Source organism: Chelonoidis abingdonii, chromosome 26, assembly GCF_003597395.2.
Source record: "Chelonoidis abingdonii isolate Lonesome George chromosome 26, CheloAbing_2.0, whole genome shotgun sequence".
Lineage (NCBI taxonomy): Eukaryota > Metazoa > Chordata > Testudines > Testudinidae > Chelonoidis > Chelonoidis abingdonii.
The window spans coordinates 7,664,772-7,683,811 of record NC_133794.1 but is presented as its reverse complement, the minus strand read 5'-3'; the positions used below and the strand labels follow the sequence as shown (position 1 = coordinate 7,683,811).

Genomic DNA, 19,040 nt, shown 5'->3' with positions numbered 1-19,040 from the left:
TCCTCAAAGTAGCGAAGTAAGAGACAAAGGGAAGAACAGATTCAGAATTTGAAACGTTTAGAATTCAAATATCAGAAAACACCAACAGTGGCAATGAGCATGAGGCGGACTGTAAAGTGTGCTTTGAATTTGGGAAGAAACATGACTGTTTCATTGCCTACATATACGGTTAGAGATCCTGACATCTCTTTAGTTGCCTGTAGAGATTATAGACAAAACCAGCTGTGATGAATCTCAGTCTTAATAGGTAAGAGGCAGAGGTGTGTGAAAAGTCAAAGTAAAACCTAAATTTTCAAATCATATTTGGTAGTTAGGCATTTAAGCTTTCACCAAAAATAGTATTTTCCCCAACTGGCACTGAACTTTTTATTTTTATAATAGGTGCCTGTCTCCATTCATGTTGTTCAGTTCAGAAACAAATACCACTAAGGAAAAAATCTGCACTTCTCGCACAGTGAAGTCAGCAGGTCTTTTGGCACCACAAGGTCTTTATTGACTAGCTATGGGCAACCAGAGTGTATTCTCAATATTAACAATGGAAATCATGTAATTAATCTTGTATTGTAAGACCATGAACTGTGGCTAAAAAAATGTTATGCAGCTATTTTTTTAAACAGCGATCACACATCAAACCTGCTTCTGGGCAGATGTTGGTGGATAGTTTGAGTAACTGAATGATGAGTTTTTGAATTATCTGGAGTCATGAATTCATTTACACGTGCACTGCACAATGCAATATACACATTTTCCTAATATTCAAAGGCCCTAAGCACTTGCAACTCCCTAAATCAAATGTGAGTTGTGGATACTCAGTACTTTTGAAAGAAAGAATCAGAAAAAACATGCTCTCAATTGAACAGAAATTAATTTTAGGGGTTTTTCTTGGCATCAGACATGCACCAGGAAGAGCTGACGTTTTTGAATGTCTCATTTACATGTGAAGGGAGAGAGTTCCAGGAGAGTGATAAACAAATCTTGTAAAATCTGTGTCTTTGGCTCCTAACAAGAGACAGATGTTTGAATTAGCAGTCAATAATAAGAGAGAGAAATCTTAAGTGTAGGCATTTCTCCACTTGTGAGGGGGTGGGGAAGCGGGAAGTGATAGAGTGCAAGAGCTTAAATGATCTATTATTCCATCAATGTGAACATAGCTCAATGTTACATGGACACATCAAAAGGAAATGGATACTGCCTCCCATTCCAATTCAGTGTTTCTCTGCCTACAAAACTAAACTAAAGACAACAACAAATTAGACTAAGGGGCTGGTTTGAACTCAGGGAAGGGAGTTAGCTTTTTGAAATTCTTAAGCAGAGTCCTACTGAGAAATTTAGATGGGAACATGGAAAAACATTTATGGATTCCAAGTAAATGTTGCAAAGCAGTAGATTAAAACTGTTTTACAGAAGATGTGATATGCAGAGTCAGCACCACAGGAGAACTACGCCTTCCAGTGAACTTTCTACATTAAGTCGGAAGAGCAGACTTGTCATTCTTTACATTCAGAGAGTAAGATTTTTGCTTTTGGTTAACAAAACTCAGTCCTCATGAAAGCTCCTTCTTTCAAGACAAATTTGAGGAAGTTTACTAAATACAAGCTACAAGAGACTGAGGTAGCTACTCTTATATGGATCTGCTTTGGACAGCTTGGTTTCCTCCAAGAAGAATTAATCATAACCCAATTTTTCCATGAACAAAATCGGTAGCTAGATGCCAGAGACCAGTCCCACAGAAAGAAGAATACAACTGGTTTCTTTAAAACTGAAAGCTTCTTGTATTTAGAGCTTTCAGCAGCACATTTTTTCTACTGATCTAGAAAAGATTTTAATATAAAAAAAAAAAGACACATACATCTCAACACTTCAAGAATAAGGTCCATATTGGTGGTCAACTTCTTAATTCCTTCCATGTTGGCAATTGTCCATATTGGAACAAACTGATCACTGTCCATTTGAGACATTAAGTAAAGATCCTTAGAAAGGTTCTCGCTAGAAGAGAATAAAAATATACATTTTAGGCAAATTCTAGGCGTTAGGAAAAAAGCTTGGAGTGATAGGACAACTACCGTTTTAAGATTTAAAAAACCAAAATAACTGCCATTCTAATCAAGTTGCACATGCTCCCACAGGTTTTCACTCTTGGGAATAAATGCAAACAGAATCAAGGCAATGAAAATAAAGTGAAAGGGCAGCTGAAAGGTGTCAGAGGCTAAGTTGCTGGCGTATTATCCTGCCTGTACAACATCCATCCCTAGGAGCTACTTACCAGTATGCAATTAAACAGCCTCAACCTCCTAGATTTGTGAAATGAAGAAAATTAGTCTTCACTAAACAAAGGACAACATTGCAGGGTCAGGCTCTGTAGGAGATGGCTGGCTGGCTTCTTTGCCCTTGCAATGTTTCAGCGGTCCCAATCAGCACCAACAGAATTATTGTGGCACATCCACACAGCACCACTTACAGGTCTTTTTGGACCACTGCATTCTGGAACCCCTCCCACAGCACCCAGCACTTTGTTGGAAGAAATAGTGGTTAGATAGTTTCCGGAAATGAGCTGCAGGTGTGCATTGTCAGATGGAGTTGGCAGGGCCAGCTGAGCTGGTTCAGCTCCAACACTTCTAGCTCTTGTCCAAAGTTAGAGAGAAAAGACAAGCTGCAGCAGAACTAGAGGATCTCAACTTAGGCATTACAAATGACCAATGCAACCAATGCTTGGAGCCATTATATGAACGTGACAGGCTGTACATGCACTGTAAACCGAGAGCATTCCTGTCGGCAGTCTCTGTTAACAGCTTTCCACAGAGTGTAGCCTGTTCCCAAGTTTGCTTTTCCATTAGACTCTGGGCCAGAATCAAACCTGGCATAACCAGATTTACTAGTGGAGCTGACCTGATAGTTGCAAAATTAGTTGCACCCATTTGCACTTATACTATCAGTTACTCAAAGGATTACATCCTAGATGAAGGATACACCCATCCTACCACCCCTGACAAGTAGCAGTTAATTCCATAACCCTCTTTAGAGGGAGAATAACATTCTTCCCTAGCTTCCAACTCCACAGAAGTACTTCATTTTATCCATCTAGGTCTTTGAGCTGGCCTAGTTCAGCAGAGAATCAAGATCAAGACCTGAAACTTTAACCCTGTGGCTTCAAGGCAAAACACAGTAACTGAATCTTTCATGCTAAAAGGATCTCCTACAGATGTATATACATACCCCGCATCCAATACAAGTTGACCCAAGGAGGCTGCCCTGACATGACAAAATGCCATCTTCCCTGGAGCGGAATACATTACTCAGATACTGCCTGCTACCCCAGCAGCAAGTGAGATCAGGATTTGACCTCTGATCTCCTGGTTTATAACCTCCTTTTCACAGTTAAAAAAAAAAGTAAGACCCAGAGCATAGGACATATGTAACCAAAACATGGGGTCCTTTAGCTGCAACTTTCACAAAGCATTTAATAGATGCTGAATGAATTCTTCACACAATACCGTGAGAAGCAGAATTCGAGTCGTTTCTTCAAACATTCTTTCAGGTCTTCTGTAGACACGGCAGAGCTGCCTTCACCTGAAAGAGGCATTAAATTAGCATACCCCCACTGGATCCCAATCGTGTAACCCAGAACATAATTCAAAAGTGAATTTTAGTTGTGCAAAAAGTGAAAAAACTGAATATCCTCCAGTATAATATGAGAGGAATGGAAGTCTGAGATATACGGCTCTCCAATTGTTTTATCATTTTGAGTTGACCTATTTGTTCATGTATTTTTGCCCATTTGGATCCCTTCCCCTGACAACAGAAATCTTTGAGAGGATTCAAAGTACTGGAAAACTTTTAACTTTAAGAGAGCATTTTAAAGACCAGTTAGCGTTCAGAGGACTTTAAAAAACAAGGACCACATTTTTAGAACTATGTGGACAAAAGTACATATGCATAAATTACCACTCTGATGTTTATGCAAGTAACTAATTAAAACCTGTGTGTTAGGGAATACTGATTGCGCATACAAACATAGTACTTGTTCAGACATTTGTGCACATACAAATGCAGTTCTTTGATTGTAGCTCAAATGTTAAAAGGCTTCAAGACATGGACACAAGGACCAGACTAATCTCCACACTCATTTTTACGTCAACATCAAAGGGATATGGACATACTGGATTTCACTAGAAAAATCTAAACTAAGTTTCAAACACATAAGACCGTTTCCCACCATAACAGCAATGACAATCTTAAAATCAATTAATGAAAATGCAGGATGAAAGTGGGATTATTTGTATATGATTTTTGTAAACTTTCTCCTCGTGTTATAGACTGTTCCATGTAATAAATGCAACCACACACATGAACCTTCCCGCAGCAGGTTACTGGGGAGACACACACTAACTTCGCTGTCTTGGTGACCAGAGCACTAGGATTCATTCAGAATGTGGTCCAAAAGTCCCTGCCCCAACCTCCATAGATCACCAAAGAGAGAGATGAACATAAGCTCACCTGATACACCGCAGCAGGTAATTAACACTGTTCTCAGAGCTGAGCACATTTCTCTCATCATCAATAATGCAAATCCAAGGAAACAAGTAAAGCCATGTTTATTCCTCCTTCCCAACAGAAATGTTTACTTGCATTCACAGAAGTCTTATCACACCAAAAGGGGTGCACAAATTAGTGTATACACACATTACACTCCACCCACCACTGAATCAACTCCTCTGGGTTAGATGATGGCAGGAAAAAAAAGTTTCCATGCATGCAAAAAACATCTTCACATGAGATGTCGTCCTAAGAGGGTATTGTAAGCAAAGGAAAGCAAGATCTTGGACACATCCTATTCATTTCAGGGGGAGTGCATAAGACACTGTTATCCTGCAGAAAAAGGTTTGATTCTAGATAAAGAAGGTTGAGAAATCTTATAAAGTCCTATTCACTGCAAAGGCTAAGTTTATTAAAAGCAACACACTGCTCACAGGATAATATCACAGCAGTGTTAAGGAACTTTTCTATTTGATGAGTGAATGGACACTGTCTTTTGGATCTCAGATACCTGTTGCTTCCCTTCTTCCCTCCCTGCAGCTCCACCCTGAAGTCCCACTGTGAAGGGTTCTTCAAGTCTCGGTCCCAGCTATACCACACTCTCTTCTGCCCTCCAATACTACTCCCTAGCAATGTCCTTGGCAATGCTATTAAAAGTAATTTTCTAAGGCTGCAGAGGCAGTAGAAGACCTGTATTTTGAGCTTAAGAGGCTCTATTAGTCTTTGCTTACATAACTTTGTTTCTCTTGTATACTATGTATTAGAGTAAGATGAATAGTCCTGCAATAACAATTATTCCACTTGTAAACTCTACAGAGCAGCTTTGTTTCTGCTTTGTTCAGTGCCTTGGCTCTTTATGCTATAAGTGATAACCGATGAAGGGAAGACAGCATTTGTGCTTTTACAGCATGAGCAATTGCATTAAGCTGTGGACTTAAAGTCTAGAAAAAAAAAGGCAGATCACATTCTGGGTGCGTGAACAGTGAGAAATCCCTTAAGACTATAAGAGTTGAAGACAACACAGAATATAAAATGCTACTGTAGCTTGAACACTCACCAGAAATATAAATTTGGTATCCAAGATCCTCAGTTGCCAGGGCCATTCCATTAGCAGCTGCTTCCTCAATACCAGTGCCATTTCTTGTAGCTTCACAAGATGGAGAATACATCACTTCATACTGCTTGCAGCTATCCTCCACAATCTCTACATTACCTGGCAAAGAGAACATGCCCAGTAAATAGAAACGACACATCAGTTTAAGAATATTTTCCATCTGAAAAATGCATTGTCTGACATTGTTACAAAGAACACCAAAGAATATTGTAACTGAAAGACTCATTTTTTAGTTTGTTTCTTTGTATATAGGCAGTTTTTCTTTGTTTCCCTTGTTTGTACTGGTGTCTCAATGTTTCTGGAAAACAGGAAAATTTGGGATAGAATAGAGTGTAGTTTCAGTTTAGTATCTGATGTGGTTGGAGTGGAACATGGGAAAGTTTACTTGCAGAAGGACTGACTCTGATCAAATAGGTCTTTTCCAGGCCTACCATAACTTTCATTAACCAACTCAAAGTCGCATTAGCGGTAAAGGACATTATTAGTGAAATGCACTTAAGTACAGAAGAAACAGCATGAAGACAAGTAAAGGCACATTTGGAGAAATATGCTTTAGCTTTTTTAAGCAGCATAAAGGAGTATGAAATATTTTTAGCCATTCAAAAAGATAAACATGAAAACACCAAGATTTTTTTAAATTATTTATTAAAGAAGTAATATCTTTTATTGGACCAACTTCTGTTGGTGAAAGAGACAAGCTTTTGAGCTTACACACACTGTTTTTCAGGAATTTAGCAAGTCTCAATTATTTGACGATCACGCTCTGTATCCTTTACCAACCTATAATCTAAATATCAATTTGATAATCTTAATGCTGTCTAGATTTGGATTCATGAGGTGGATTCTAGTGTTAAGCAAGTCTGACATTCCATAACAAAGAGGTGATCTCTTATCCAAAGTAAGACCAAACAGGCTTCAAACAAATTCACACAGAATGCCAGCTAATGAATTTAAAGTTAGATACTCCTGAACTATGTGAAACAGTGACCCAATCCAAAGTCCACTGGCTTCTATGAGCTTTGGATCCTGCAACTTTAACTGCAAGTTAAATGGCCAATTCATTCAACTCTCAGTGACACGTGGAAGTTGGAGGTGCTGAGCATCTCACAGGATGAGATCATTAGATTAAGTTCTTTGAGGTAGCAAGATGGCAACCTTCTACTTCCTAATTATTTCAACTGTCTAGAACTCTTCAATGCTACACAACAGAAAATCTGAGTCAACCTTGGAATTATTATTGCCAAGCAAATATTTGCTTATGATTGCTGCGAATTAATACACATTGCTTCCACTGGAAAATAAAATTACACTAGTTTTTCTGTGATATTGAATGTTTATATATAAACCTTTTCACTATACATTTACAAAAATTCATAGATTCATAGACTCTAGGACTGGAAGGGACCTCGAGAGGTCATCGAGTCCAGTCCCCTGCCCTCATGGCAGGACCAAATACTGTCTAGACCATCCCCGACAGACATGTATCTAACCTACTCTTAAATATCTCCAGAGATGGAGATTCCACAACCTCCCTAGGCAATTTGTTGACTCATATTTAGCTTGTGGTCCACTGTAACCCCTAGATCCCTTTCTGCCGTACTCCTTCCTAGACAGTCTCTTCCCAGTCTGTATGTGTGAAACTGATTGTTCCTTCCGAAGTGGAGCACTTTGCATTTGCCTTTATTAAACTTCATCTGGTTTACCTCAGACCATTTCCCCAATTTGGTCCAGGTTATTTTGAATTATGACTCTGTCCTCCAAAGCAGTTGCAATCCCTCCAGTTTGGTATCTTCCGCCCAACTTATTAAGGTACTTTCTATGTCAACATCTATAAGTCGTGATGAAGATATTGAAAAGAGCCGGTCCCAAAACAGACCCCTGCGGAACCCACTTGTTTACCTCAGCAGGGATTGGGACCTTAATAACACTCTTCTAGTACGCTTATCGCAGCCAGTTATGCACCCACCTTATAGTAGCCCAATCTTAAATTGTATTTGTCTAGTTTATCGATAAGAATATCTGCAGACCATATTCAAATACCTTACTTAAAGTCTAGGTATACCACATTTCCACCGCTTCTCCCTTATCCACAAGGCTGGTTCCTACAAGAAAGCTATCGATTGGTTTGACACGATCTGTTCTTTACATAATCCATGCTGCTATTCCCTATCACCTTACCACCCTTCAAGTGTCTGCAGATGATTACTTAATTACTTGCTCCATTATCTTCCTGGCCACAGAAGTTTAACTAACTAGTCTGAGTTTCCTGGGTTTTTTTATTTCCTTTTTTTAGATGACATATATTTGCCCTTTTTCCATTTCTGGAATCTCTCCCGTCTCCCATGCACTTTCAAGGAGATAATAGCTAAGGCTCAGATATCTCCTTAGTCTGCCTCCTTGAGTTCTAGATGCATTTCATCAGGCCCGGTGATTGCAGAAATCTACTTTCTCTAAGTGATTTTGAACTTGATTCTTTTTTATTTTATCTTCTAAACCTACCGCCTTCCCATAAGCATTCACCTATGTTAACATTCCTTGAAGACTTCTCAGTGAGACCGAAACAAAGAACATTAAGCATCTCTGTCATTTCAAGTTTTCCTGTTACTGTTTCTCCCTCCTCAGCTGAGCAGTGGGCCTTTACATGTCCTTGGTCTTCCTTCTTGCGTCTAATGTATTGATAAAAAGTCTTATATCTCCCGTTTATTCCCATTAGCTAGTTTGAGCTCATTTTGTGCCTTTGCCTTTCTTAAATCTTGCTCCTGCTTTCCCGTGTGTTTTTATTTGCTATATTCATCCTTTTGTAATCTGATCGAAGTTTCCATTTTTTATATGACTCCTTTTTATTTTGTAGGTCATGCAAATTCTCGTGGTTAAGCCAAGGTTGGTCTTTTGCCACATTTCTATCTTTCCTACCCATCGGGATAGCTTGCTTTTGGGGCCCTTAATAGTGTCACCATTGAAGAACTGCCAACTTCTCAGTTGTTTTCCTTTCAGTCTTGATTCCAATGGGACCTTACCTATCAGCTCTCTGAGCTTACCAAAATTGCCTTCCTTAAAATCCATTGTTCTCTATTTTGCTGTACTCCCTTCTACCCCCATTCCTTAGAATTGCAAACTCTATGATTTCATGATCACTGTCACCCAAGCTTCCTTCTACTTTCAAATTGCTCAATGAGTTCCTCCCTATTTGTTAAAATCAAATTTAGAACCACTTCCCCCCTAGTAGCTTTTTCAACCTTCTGAATAAAAAGTTGTCTGCAATGCAGTCCAGGAACTTTATTGGATAGGTCTGCTGCCCTGTGGTATTATTTTCCCAACAGTATATCTGGATAGTTGAAGTCCCCCATCACCACAAATCTTGGGCTTTGGATGGATTTTGATAGTTGTTTTAAAAAAATCCTCATCCACCTCTTCCACCTGATTAGGTGGCTGTAGTAGACTCCTGCCACATCACCACTTCTTGTTTTTTACCCCTTTTATCCTAACCAGAGACTCTCAACACTTCCGTCTCCTATGCTCTATCTCCAACTCAGTTCAAGTGTGTACATCTTTTAATACATAAGGGCAACATCTACTCCTTTTTCCCCTGTCTATCCTTCCTGAGCAAACTATACCCATCATAGTTCAACTTCCAATCGTGTTATTTCCACCAAGTTTCAGTGATGCCAACAATGTCATAGTTGTATTTATTTATTAGCACTTCCAGTTCTTCCTGCTTATTACCCATACTTCTCGCATTTGTATATAGGCATCTAAGATACTGGTTTGATCTTGCCTCCCAGTTTTGCCCTGACCCTCCTTTCTCTCTGCCATTATAGCCCACACTCCCTCTTGTTTCCGACCCATCTCCCAGGTCTTCATGTTCCCCACTTACCTGTGGGCTTTGCTCACCTGTCCCCGTCGAATCTAGTTTAAAGGTTATGGTTCTTAAAGACATGGTTCTTGCACTGAGCTAAAGAATGAATACACTTGTTCTGGGAGCAGAATTTTTAAAAACTCTTACCAGATTTTTTTAAACTGTTGCCACACTTAACCCGAGGCCTTTTATTATTATTGGTATTTACCAATTTGCCCCCATAAATTTCCTAGTTTTTGGGTGGGAAAAGCATGCGAGTTTTTACCGATTTTCACCTGAATTTTAGCTTTTTTTGGACCTGGGATTTGGGGAAGCGGATGGGGTCACTCACATTTGCAGAGAAACCTAAAGCAAGGATAGGGAGCAGGTCATGCGAGAAGGACTAGAGAATTGCATATATTCTTCCCCTACTCAAATGCAGCATTAATCCACCCTACACTACCTTCTCCTACAGAATCCCTCTGCACCAGAAAGACTCCTGTGCTGTGACCAGCTGGAGAATCTGTCTGAATGGCTCTGCCAGAGAGGATAGGAGAGAGTGGGGCACAGGGAGCCAGGAGAGATAACAGAAGCACAGGGCCTTGAGCATACACCCAAAGTGTATTCTGATCTCCAGGACTCTGTCAAAGCAATGTCGGGGAAATGCAGTGAAGGAAACCTCAGTGTTCCGTTACTACGTGCCTCCTTCTGCAGGAAAAGTGACCTCACCAGTTATTACCACTTACCTGGAACTCTTGGCTTGACACCTTTGGCCATCCATCCCATAGGAGTTGGTAGAGTTCCTCTGCAGGACTTAGTCACCTGGTACTTAGCTACACTCAGACTGAGAACTTCAAATAACTGACAACAAATGGACAATTTTAGACTAAGGAGATGTGGTGTTTATTCTTCTCTAGCAGCTGTCTAGAGACTCCATGATGCCAGAGCAAAGCTAGACCTTGCTGATACACTGACAGCAAAGCCTTTCCTTCCCAGGGATATTCTCACCTGAAAAAACAGGTGAGCAGATGTCTTTAAGGCTAGGCATTCCCACAAGGTACTGATATACAGCAGCTAATATGGAGACTGATTCATAACCTTCCTATTCCCCTTTAGCCAGATATTTGACAGGAATGTATTTTAATTTCTGAAAAGCTGAACATGAGCATTGTTTCCTTAGAGCTTTTCCATCTTACTCCCCATCACATCCCTGGTCTACAGGGGGTTTTATTTATTTGTTATTAAATGAGCATAATTATATTGGTTCATATTTTTTTCCTTTTTTTTTTTTTTTTTTTTTTTTTTAAGAATTATACCATTACAACTTCTGAGAGAAGTTACCAGTTTAAATGTACTTTCATCATTATAACCACTTTCACACTATAGGTGTTGCACAGCTTTAATTATGCCAATATAGCTTAAGCAGGATGATTGTGCGTGTTTATACAAGACATTTATATCACAGGAACAGGCCAATATTCAAAGCTGTTTAAAGATAAGATGGTGGCACATATAGCTGCTAATTAAGTAGCGTCAGAACAGAAAAAACATGAAGTCAGTCATGGTAATTTATTTCTTAGCACCAAAGAGCTGGTGTTCAGTTTATAGGATTAAATCACATCCAATTTACATGCAGTAGCAACACTCAAGACTATAGTGTAATTCATCAAGGCAAAATGACTGGCTGCCATGAATGGAAAGTTTTGCTCAGTAAAGGACCCATGCTGGAAGAGCTACTGATTTGTAGAGGAGTAAGATTCCTGTCACCAGATGATTCTTCACTTATCCTAAGATTTTAAAAGGCATTTGCCAGTGTCTGTCTACACTTACATAGCTGCAGATGCACTGCTGTAGCGCTTCACTGTAGACACTACCTACGCCAGTGGGAGAAGTTCTCCTGTCAGCACAGGTAATCTACCTATTCAAGAAGTGGTAGCTAGGTCTATAGAAGAATTCTTCCATCGACTTAGCACCATCTCAGAGGTTAGATCAGCATACCTGCATCTCTCAGTGGATTTTTCACAGCCCTGAGAGATGTAACTATGCCAGCATCAGTTCCCAGTGTAAACCAACCCTTCATTTGCATATGGACACAGATTCACCCAGAAGTGTTTTACCACCTGAACTTTACAAATAAATAAACTAAAAAAAAAAAAAAAACCACACACACACTATCACCCACCTTATGGACAGGTAGATTTAACAAAGTTAGTAAAGATTTACACAAGTACAGTCTAAGCTTTAAGCAAGCAATTGCCTTTTAACTGCTCTGCAGCATACATCCAGTTGAAGTGTAACTGTGGAATAGCTCCATAATCTATCTGGATTGTGTGTGGTCCTCAGATCTCATAATCTTTCCGTTCACAGGGTCAAGTATATACTAAAGTGCAGCAATGGTGAGAAAAAGCAGAGACAAAGCAAGAAATGAAGAAATAATCAAAACTGGGGGGGGGGGGGGGGAAGGTGGAGACAGAGTATAGAATCCATTTCTGCACATTTGGCAGCTTGTTTCCCTCGTAGCGCGATACTTGGTCATCATCGGGCCTCTTAAGTATTATAGGGGGCCATAACATACTGTTCCCTTCTTGGATTACTTTTCATATCCTGCCTGTTCTTCCTCAGTACAGCTTTTGGTACCAACTCAGAGTCTTAAACTAAAGTTTATTCAGATCAGACCTTTCTGCAGTCCCTACTATTTACTGATGCAGTTAATGGGCAGTAAACGGCTTCAGAAAACTTGTCATATTCAACCCATGTTGGCTCCTACATCAGCCTCTAGAGCTGTTCTTTCAAGGACAACAACATTGGTTGCTTCTTACTGCTGGATTTAGGTTCATACAGAATACGCACAATCCAAACTAAGCAAGGGATTAAGTCATCATTTGCGTTTAGACATCTCACCCTCACTATGAGTTCCCAGTGCAGCAGCTGTTTCTTGCCACAAATGCTCAGTGCCATTGGTCACTGGTGCAGCTTCAGTGCTTCCCTGTGGATCTTCTTGCCACACTTTTGCATTTGGATTTAAGCCAGTACCTTTTGATGTTACCTGCTGAAGAGACAAAAGTAAAATTATTTGCAAAAAAAATCCAAGAAGACTGAGAAAGTAGTTAGGGCAGTTATTACAGCCTGGCATAGTGCTTTCTTTAAGACAGTTAAATAACCAAAGAGACAGAAAACAGACTTTCACCTTCCAAGAGAGAACAGGTTCTTAGACAAAAGTCAGACTAATGGAAAAATTAAGTCCCTTGACAGTTTATAGTATCTTGTTTCCCATTCCATGATGGCCGTCTTCTCCCTTTTTACCTCCATTTTTTGAGTAATTTTTAGCCATGCAGTGACGAGGGCAAGGGCATTAGTATGGGGATTTTTTGCAAGTAGAGGGAAGGGGCCAGATGCATGAGATTGACAAGTCAAGGTTTACACAAAATTTTGATACATCCATAATCCTCCACCCCTTTGGCAAAAGAGGGGGAAATCTCCCCATTCCAACCGCTTCCTTGAGAGGGATGGAAGGTAGCCCATTATACGGTACTGTGCTCTGGAGACAGGAAACCTGTGGTGTGCGTGGAGCGAGAGAAGTGTTCAGCCATGCAGCTCAGCCCTGACAAAGAGCCACTTGTCAGCTAGGCAAGAATAAAGTTGTTTTCTGCAAGCATTTCTGCCCCTTAGTCACAGTTAGCAGATCTCTCCCACTCAGAGTAGGAAACAAAGGGAGAAATTTATTGTGGCACCTGGAAAAGTTTTCTGCTCAGCCACAGCCTGCCACAACTCCCATGAGGTTAAATTTTGATACTGTGAGACAAAAAAATTAGAATAGCTACTTAAGTGCTGAGCATCTCAGGGAGATATTCCCGTTCAGTGACTGGAAAACAAATATTTACAGGTAAAGTTTCCTGCAGCAACAAATCCCCCAGTCCAGAGTTATGGGATGCACAATGACTTCAAGAGATAGGAAATTAGGAAGGCAGCAAAACTGAGTACTAGTGCATAGATACCATATCCGAAGGAGCAAAGGAAGCCAATACCGAGTGTCTGAAAGAGGTTATACGGAAAACAAAATTACTTCCTTACAATTCTCTGTTAAGGCATCTTCTCTATGTCAGTAAGTTTAACTGCAAATAAGCCTAAAACCCTGCAATGGTTTCCAAGAGTTTCAGTGATATTCCTGCTGCCACATTACTACCTCTTTCCACACTTCTCCTTCCCCACCACAACTCCAAGACAAAAAAATCAGAATGGGTTTGAAAGTGTTCCTCCAGCTGTTAGAAATGGAAGAGCCTCGACCTCAAAATTCCCAATCAAAAATTTCCTTGAAAAAGAAACAAAAAACAAAACAAAAAAAACCCACCCACACAAAAATCAACTGTCACCAAATATTTACTAAAGATGCCCGTCTTAATTCATGCCAACAGTATGATAGTGGAAGAGAGAGTTGCGTGTCCTCCCCTAAAGAACCACAATCCAAAAAAAATCAGGAAGTTGGACGTATCAGAGTTTAGGCTTCTAGAGTCTCTGGCATTAAGGAGTAGCTTAGTACTGTGCCTTGAAAATAGGACAAGGATAAGGAAACTGTCTAATTAGTCATAGGAATAATCCTATTTATCTCTGCCAAGGTTCATACAAAGCTCCAAAGCACTTATACATTGAAAATAAGATAAGTTTATGCCATTAAGCTACATGTAACAATGTCCCAAAAATATAACGTTTTCAGTAGGTTTATGGTCAAGGGAGGGACAGTGATTGCCATAGCTGATTCTGGAAAACGGAGAACATACTTCAAGGTAAGAAGAATTTAGAACTAGAAGTATCAAGTTTGGTTAGAGTCACAGCTAAGTTTTCCGCTTTCATGAACGACAGGCAGAAGAATACAGGAGTGGGAGGAAGGAAAGTGAGAACCGGCAGCAGTGACATTGTTAACGTGAGTGCAGTATTGAGATTTTCCTCCTTACTCAATCCTTTGGGATGACTTTATGAGGAGAGGACGAGGGTACTGGGGTTATTTAGTCTGCAAAAGAAAAGAGTGTGTGGGGGGAGGAGTGGGGTGATCTGACAGCTGCCTTCAACTATCTGAAGGGGGGTTCCAAAGAGGATGGAGCTAGGCTGTTCTCAGTGGTGGCAGATGACAGAACAAGAAGCAATGGTCTCAAGTTGCAGTGGGGCAGGTCTAGGTTGGATATTAGGAAACACTATTTCACTAGGAGGGTGGCGAAACACTGGAATGGGCGACCTAGGGAGGGGGTGGAATCTCCATTCTTAGACGTTTAAGGCCCAGCTCGACAAAGCCTTGGCTGAGATGATTTAGTTGGTGTTGGTCCTGCTTTGAGCAGGGGACTGGACTAGATGACCTTCTGAAGTCTCTTCCAACCCTAATTCCAACTGTTCCCCTAGAAGGAAATAAGACTCTTGAGGACCTCAGAAAGAGCCAAATAGAGTATTTCACACATGTAGAAGTCAATGTCAAAGCAGTATGCTCCTGTCTACAGCAGGAGCGCGAGTCAGGATTTATGAACTCTACAAGTCCAAACCGAGCAACACGGCCACATTTAGCTCATCATCTGTACATCTCAGCGAATCCCCAGGTAGGACAGGCATAATGTTTACTTACTTGACAGGTGTATTGTGACCTTAACATCCAAGCATTTTCACACATACGTAAGTGTCTCATCTCTCAATAACCAGTCACATGAATGTTGCTGTTTGTAAAGAGGATGAAGCTTCTAAAGTCAACATGCCAAACAGTGGTGCTTGAAGTCAGACAGTAAGATCACTTTGCAAGGTATGTTTTCAGAAGCTTTCAAATTATAAGGAGCATTTCCAAGTCAGACAAAGGTTTTGCAACTTTATTAATATGCTTACTGTAGTATCCAGAGTCCAAGCACCAAAAACAGAACAAGCTGTCAGCATGGGGAATGATTTCTCCCCCATATAGTTAAATGGACTTGTAGCAGAAGACCACCAGCCTTGAAACTGGTTTGTTTTGAGTATATCCACTCTGCTCAGAACACATGGATACTCCAACCTCCATGGAGCCAGGACTGCAAGTGCCTAATCTCTCAGCTGTGAGGATTTGCATCAGTGATTTTTGGTCATGCATGCTACCAAATACATGCTCTTTGGTCGTTTCAGAAGTGGAAAGAAACTATCTGCCAGAATAGCGAACATGCCTGGGATTATTCTATAAACCGCACATATGCCAAAATTTAATCTAGAGGACACTTTTTTAGACAGGGAATTGGATCATCAGATATTATACTCAACAAGCTATCTCCCTGATTTCCAAGGATGAGTTCTGGCTAAAAGAGGGCCTCATTCATCTCATTGCCATGATGCAAGACTTCAGATGGTAATGCTGTGGAGGAACAAAGCAACAGCCAAGTTTATTTTTTAAATTGAGACTCTACCTGAATGTCCATTTCCAACTAAACACTAAAAGAACTCGGAGAAAATGACAGGTAGTAAAATGATGAGGGAATCACATCTTGCCTTCTTTTATATGGGGCTTCCTACCTCTGTTGTTCAAGTCTCACTTTCAGAAGAGAGGCTGTGCTAATAAACGAAGTCTGCAGTCAGATCTATCCACATCCAAAAAGCAACTAATTGTGGTACTATCTTGTACTCTATGACCCAACCCTATGCCCAATGAACTCAGTCTCAAGACTTCCGTTGACTTTGAAGAGTCACGATCAAGCTCCCAGTGTATGCAGTTTTTCTGAAGCCAAAGTACTCTCATTCCACCCCATCCAATGCCTTTTTAGCAAAGAGTTTACAGTATGGACTCTTGCTTATTCAACTGAGCTTGATAGACAAATAGTACTGTTTTTCAAATACTACTGGTCGCATTTACCACATGAAGCCTTTTTGTTTCAGTCCACTGAAGTATTTTCACAAAGCAGTTAAGACACTGCAGCGAGACAATGATCAGTAAAACTAATATTTACAAAATGACAGAGTTGGCCTGCTTGAAAGCTCTGCTCAACAGAACATTAAGTCTACCAGGAAGCTATCCAAAACCAGAGAATTCCCAGAAGACATGCTCTGGATAGCAGCCAGTATGTCATTCCAGGAATTCCCTCTGATCTGGAGACAGATTGTTGATAGTTAAGGATACTTTCAATGTTAGGTATGACATCTGTCTTTTCTTTAGACTGATGGAGAGAAATATCAGTACTGGAACTCCTTGCACATGGCCAGGGTCAGTTACAGAGGATGCCTTTAACAACACTAAGAAGCTTTACATCCAGTTTCACCTGCTCACTAACCGTTTGTCTGCTTTAACTCTCCAAGGAGTAGGCTTGTTCAGCTTTGAATGTGAGAAATTCAGAGGGGATCAGATACCAGCATATTCAGTTACCATTTCAGCTTGAAATAAAAACTTTATCTTATGGAATGGTTTTGCAGTTAGTCTCACAAAACCTAAACATGAGCACTCAAGCTTTGTGTTTCAGTCTGTGGTCCTTTCCAGAGTCGAAAATAATAAACTCTCCTTAAGAGAGATTGGACAAAGTTGACCGACATCACTTATGGTATCCTGGAATGTAAGCACTGTATTTCTTTGGGATTTCAATAAATTCTCTAAAGACAGACTTAATTGTGAAAGCCAAACTAGTTTTACTTAAACCTCTGATCATTTTCCTATATACGTTTAATAATTTCTCCTGCTAGGTATCTTCTTCAAAAGAATTTTGTTTAACAGATACTTGCTCTTCCTACTTTATCCTGAAGTGAAGTCATAATGCTGAATTTGTGACATCAGTGTTTTCCTTGGCAACAGACTGGGAGCGCAAGACTAGGGCTCCCCTTTAGGAACAAATATTTTGTACTTATATAGCAGACCTCTTAAGCTGAGACTGTCAATTTTACAGCTGGGAAAACTGAGGCAGAGAAAAAACAGTGATTTGACAAAGGTCACATGATAAATCTATGGGAGAGCTGGGAATAAAACCCAGCTCTCCTCAGCAGAATAATCTGAAACATTTATTGCATGGGGGGGGGGAGGGAGAAGAGAAGATGCTGGCAAATCAAGTTTCTTTCTGGAAGACTGTTGCCCTTTTCTGAGTTATTTGGAAATAAAAGAGTAACGCAGCATTGAAGCAGATAAACCATGGCTGATATTCCCAAACAGAGCTCCTTTCCGCTCATTGTTACTGGACATCTTGTTGTCAACTAAGGAGGAATTAGAAATAAGCAAGTACCCTGAACATGCCAGGAAACTCAGAAAATAAAGTTATAATATTAACAGTTGTGTGAAAGCTGATTTGACTGAACACAATGGCTTCTCCATTAGTCAAGATGGCTACCAACTGCCAAAATCTGGCTCATGTTACTTTGTAAAGCACTTTTTAAGAGATGACGTAAGAGGTGCTAGATAAAACCAGATTCTGTTTGTCTTTATGACGACAAGGTTTTCCAGGAGAGGGGCATGCAGGATAATGCACACCATGTATGCTGCACTTTTTAGGCCAACAAGCAGATCTACGGATTGATTATACTCTGCTTGGAGTATGAGATTTTTTTAACTGCTTGTGTCACAACCCTCATATAAGCCTGCATGAGTTTTGTCTTATTGCGACAAAAAGAGAAGGAGGAAGCCCTTACACACTGAATGGTACTACTCAGGCATATTCCATTCATGCTACCATGTCTCTACAGCTATGAAACATCACTGAGGTACCAACTAGGAGAGATTGCTTTATTACATTTCTTAACTTTCCCCAACAGTTTAAATAGCTAAAAATATACAATTCTAATATTTCCCAGTAAGGGAGTAATGTCATAACCAGAATTATAGACTGTAATGAACACTGAGGTGAAGTAAAGCTGCTGAAACTCAAATTAGAAATATCAAATCACAGTTGTGATTGTACTGTGAGAAACTCAAAGCATTCTTCCAATGTACTAACATTGTTTATTTAATGTGAACAATATGCTTGGCCCTGCATGATCTACACAAATACAGGCTCTGCAACGAAGAGACACGGAACGTACTTCTGCACAGACATCAAACTATTACATGCCCACAGTTCATTCTATCAACAGTTCTAACCCTACACCAGGTTGGAAAGGTAATATATTTAGCACCAACAATTTTTCAAGTTACAATACCAAGTACCAGAGGGGTAGCCATCTTAGTCTGGATCTGTAAAAGTGACAAAGAGTCCTATGGGGCACCTTATAGACTAACTGACATATTAGAAACATAGGAACATAAGAACGGCCATACTGGGTCAGACCAAAGGTCCATCTAGCCCAGTATCTGTCTACCGACAGTGGGCAATGCCAGATGCCCCAGAGGGAGTGATCAAGGGATCTCTCTCCTGCCATCCATCTCCATTCTCTGATGAACAGAGGCTAGGGACACCATTCTTTACCCATCCTGGTTAACAGCCATTTATGGACTTCCTCACCATGAATTTATGCAGTTCTCTTTTAAACATTGTTATAGTCCCAGCCTTTACAACCTCCTCAGGTAAGGAGTTCCACAAGTTGACTGTGCGCTGCATGAAGAAGAACTTGCTTTTATTTGTTTTAAACCTGCTGCCCATTAATTTCATTTGGTGA

General features: G+C 40.2%; 1 protein-coding gene across 5 annotated transcripts in view; it reads right to left on the bottom strand.

Annotated features, from left to right (window-relative positions):
- LARP4 (La ribonucleoprotein 4) overlaps nt 1-19,040 on the bottom strand; it is a 54,355-nt gene that overhangs the window by 29,571 nt on the left and 5,744 nt on the right. For 4 of the 5 annotated variants that reach the window (XM_032782295.2, XM_032782296.2, XM_075061114.1 and 1 more), the window contains exons 2-5: nt 12,384-12,531; nt 5,591-5,746; nt 3,492-3,567; nt 1,850-1,986 (exon numbers count right to left, since the gene is read on the bottom strand). In XM_032782295.2, coding sequence (XP_032638186.1) covers nt 1,850-1,986; nt 3,492-3,567; nt 5,591-5,746; nt 12,384-12,531 — 517 coding nt within the window. The remainder of the gene's footprint in view (nt 1-1,849; nt 1,987-3,491; nt 3,568-5,590; nt 5,747-12,383; nt 12,532-19,040) is intronic. The other variant, XM_075061113.1, reaches the window with a different exon arrangement.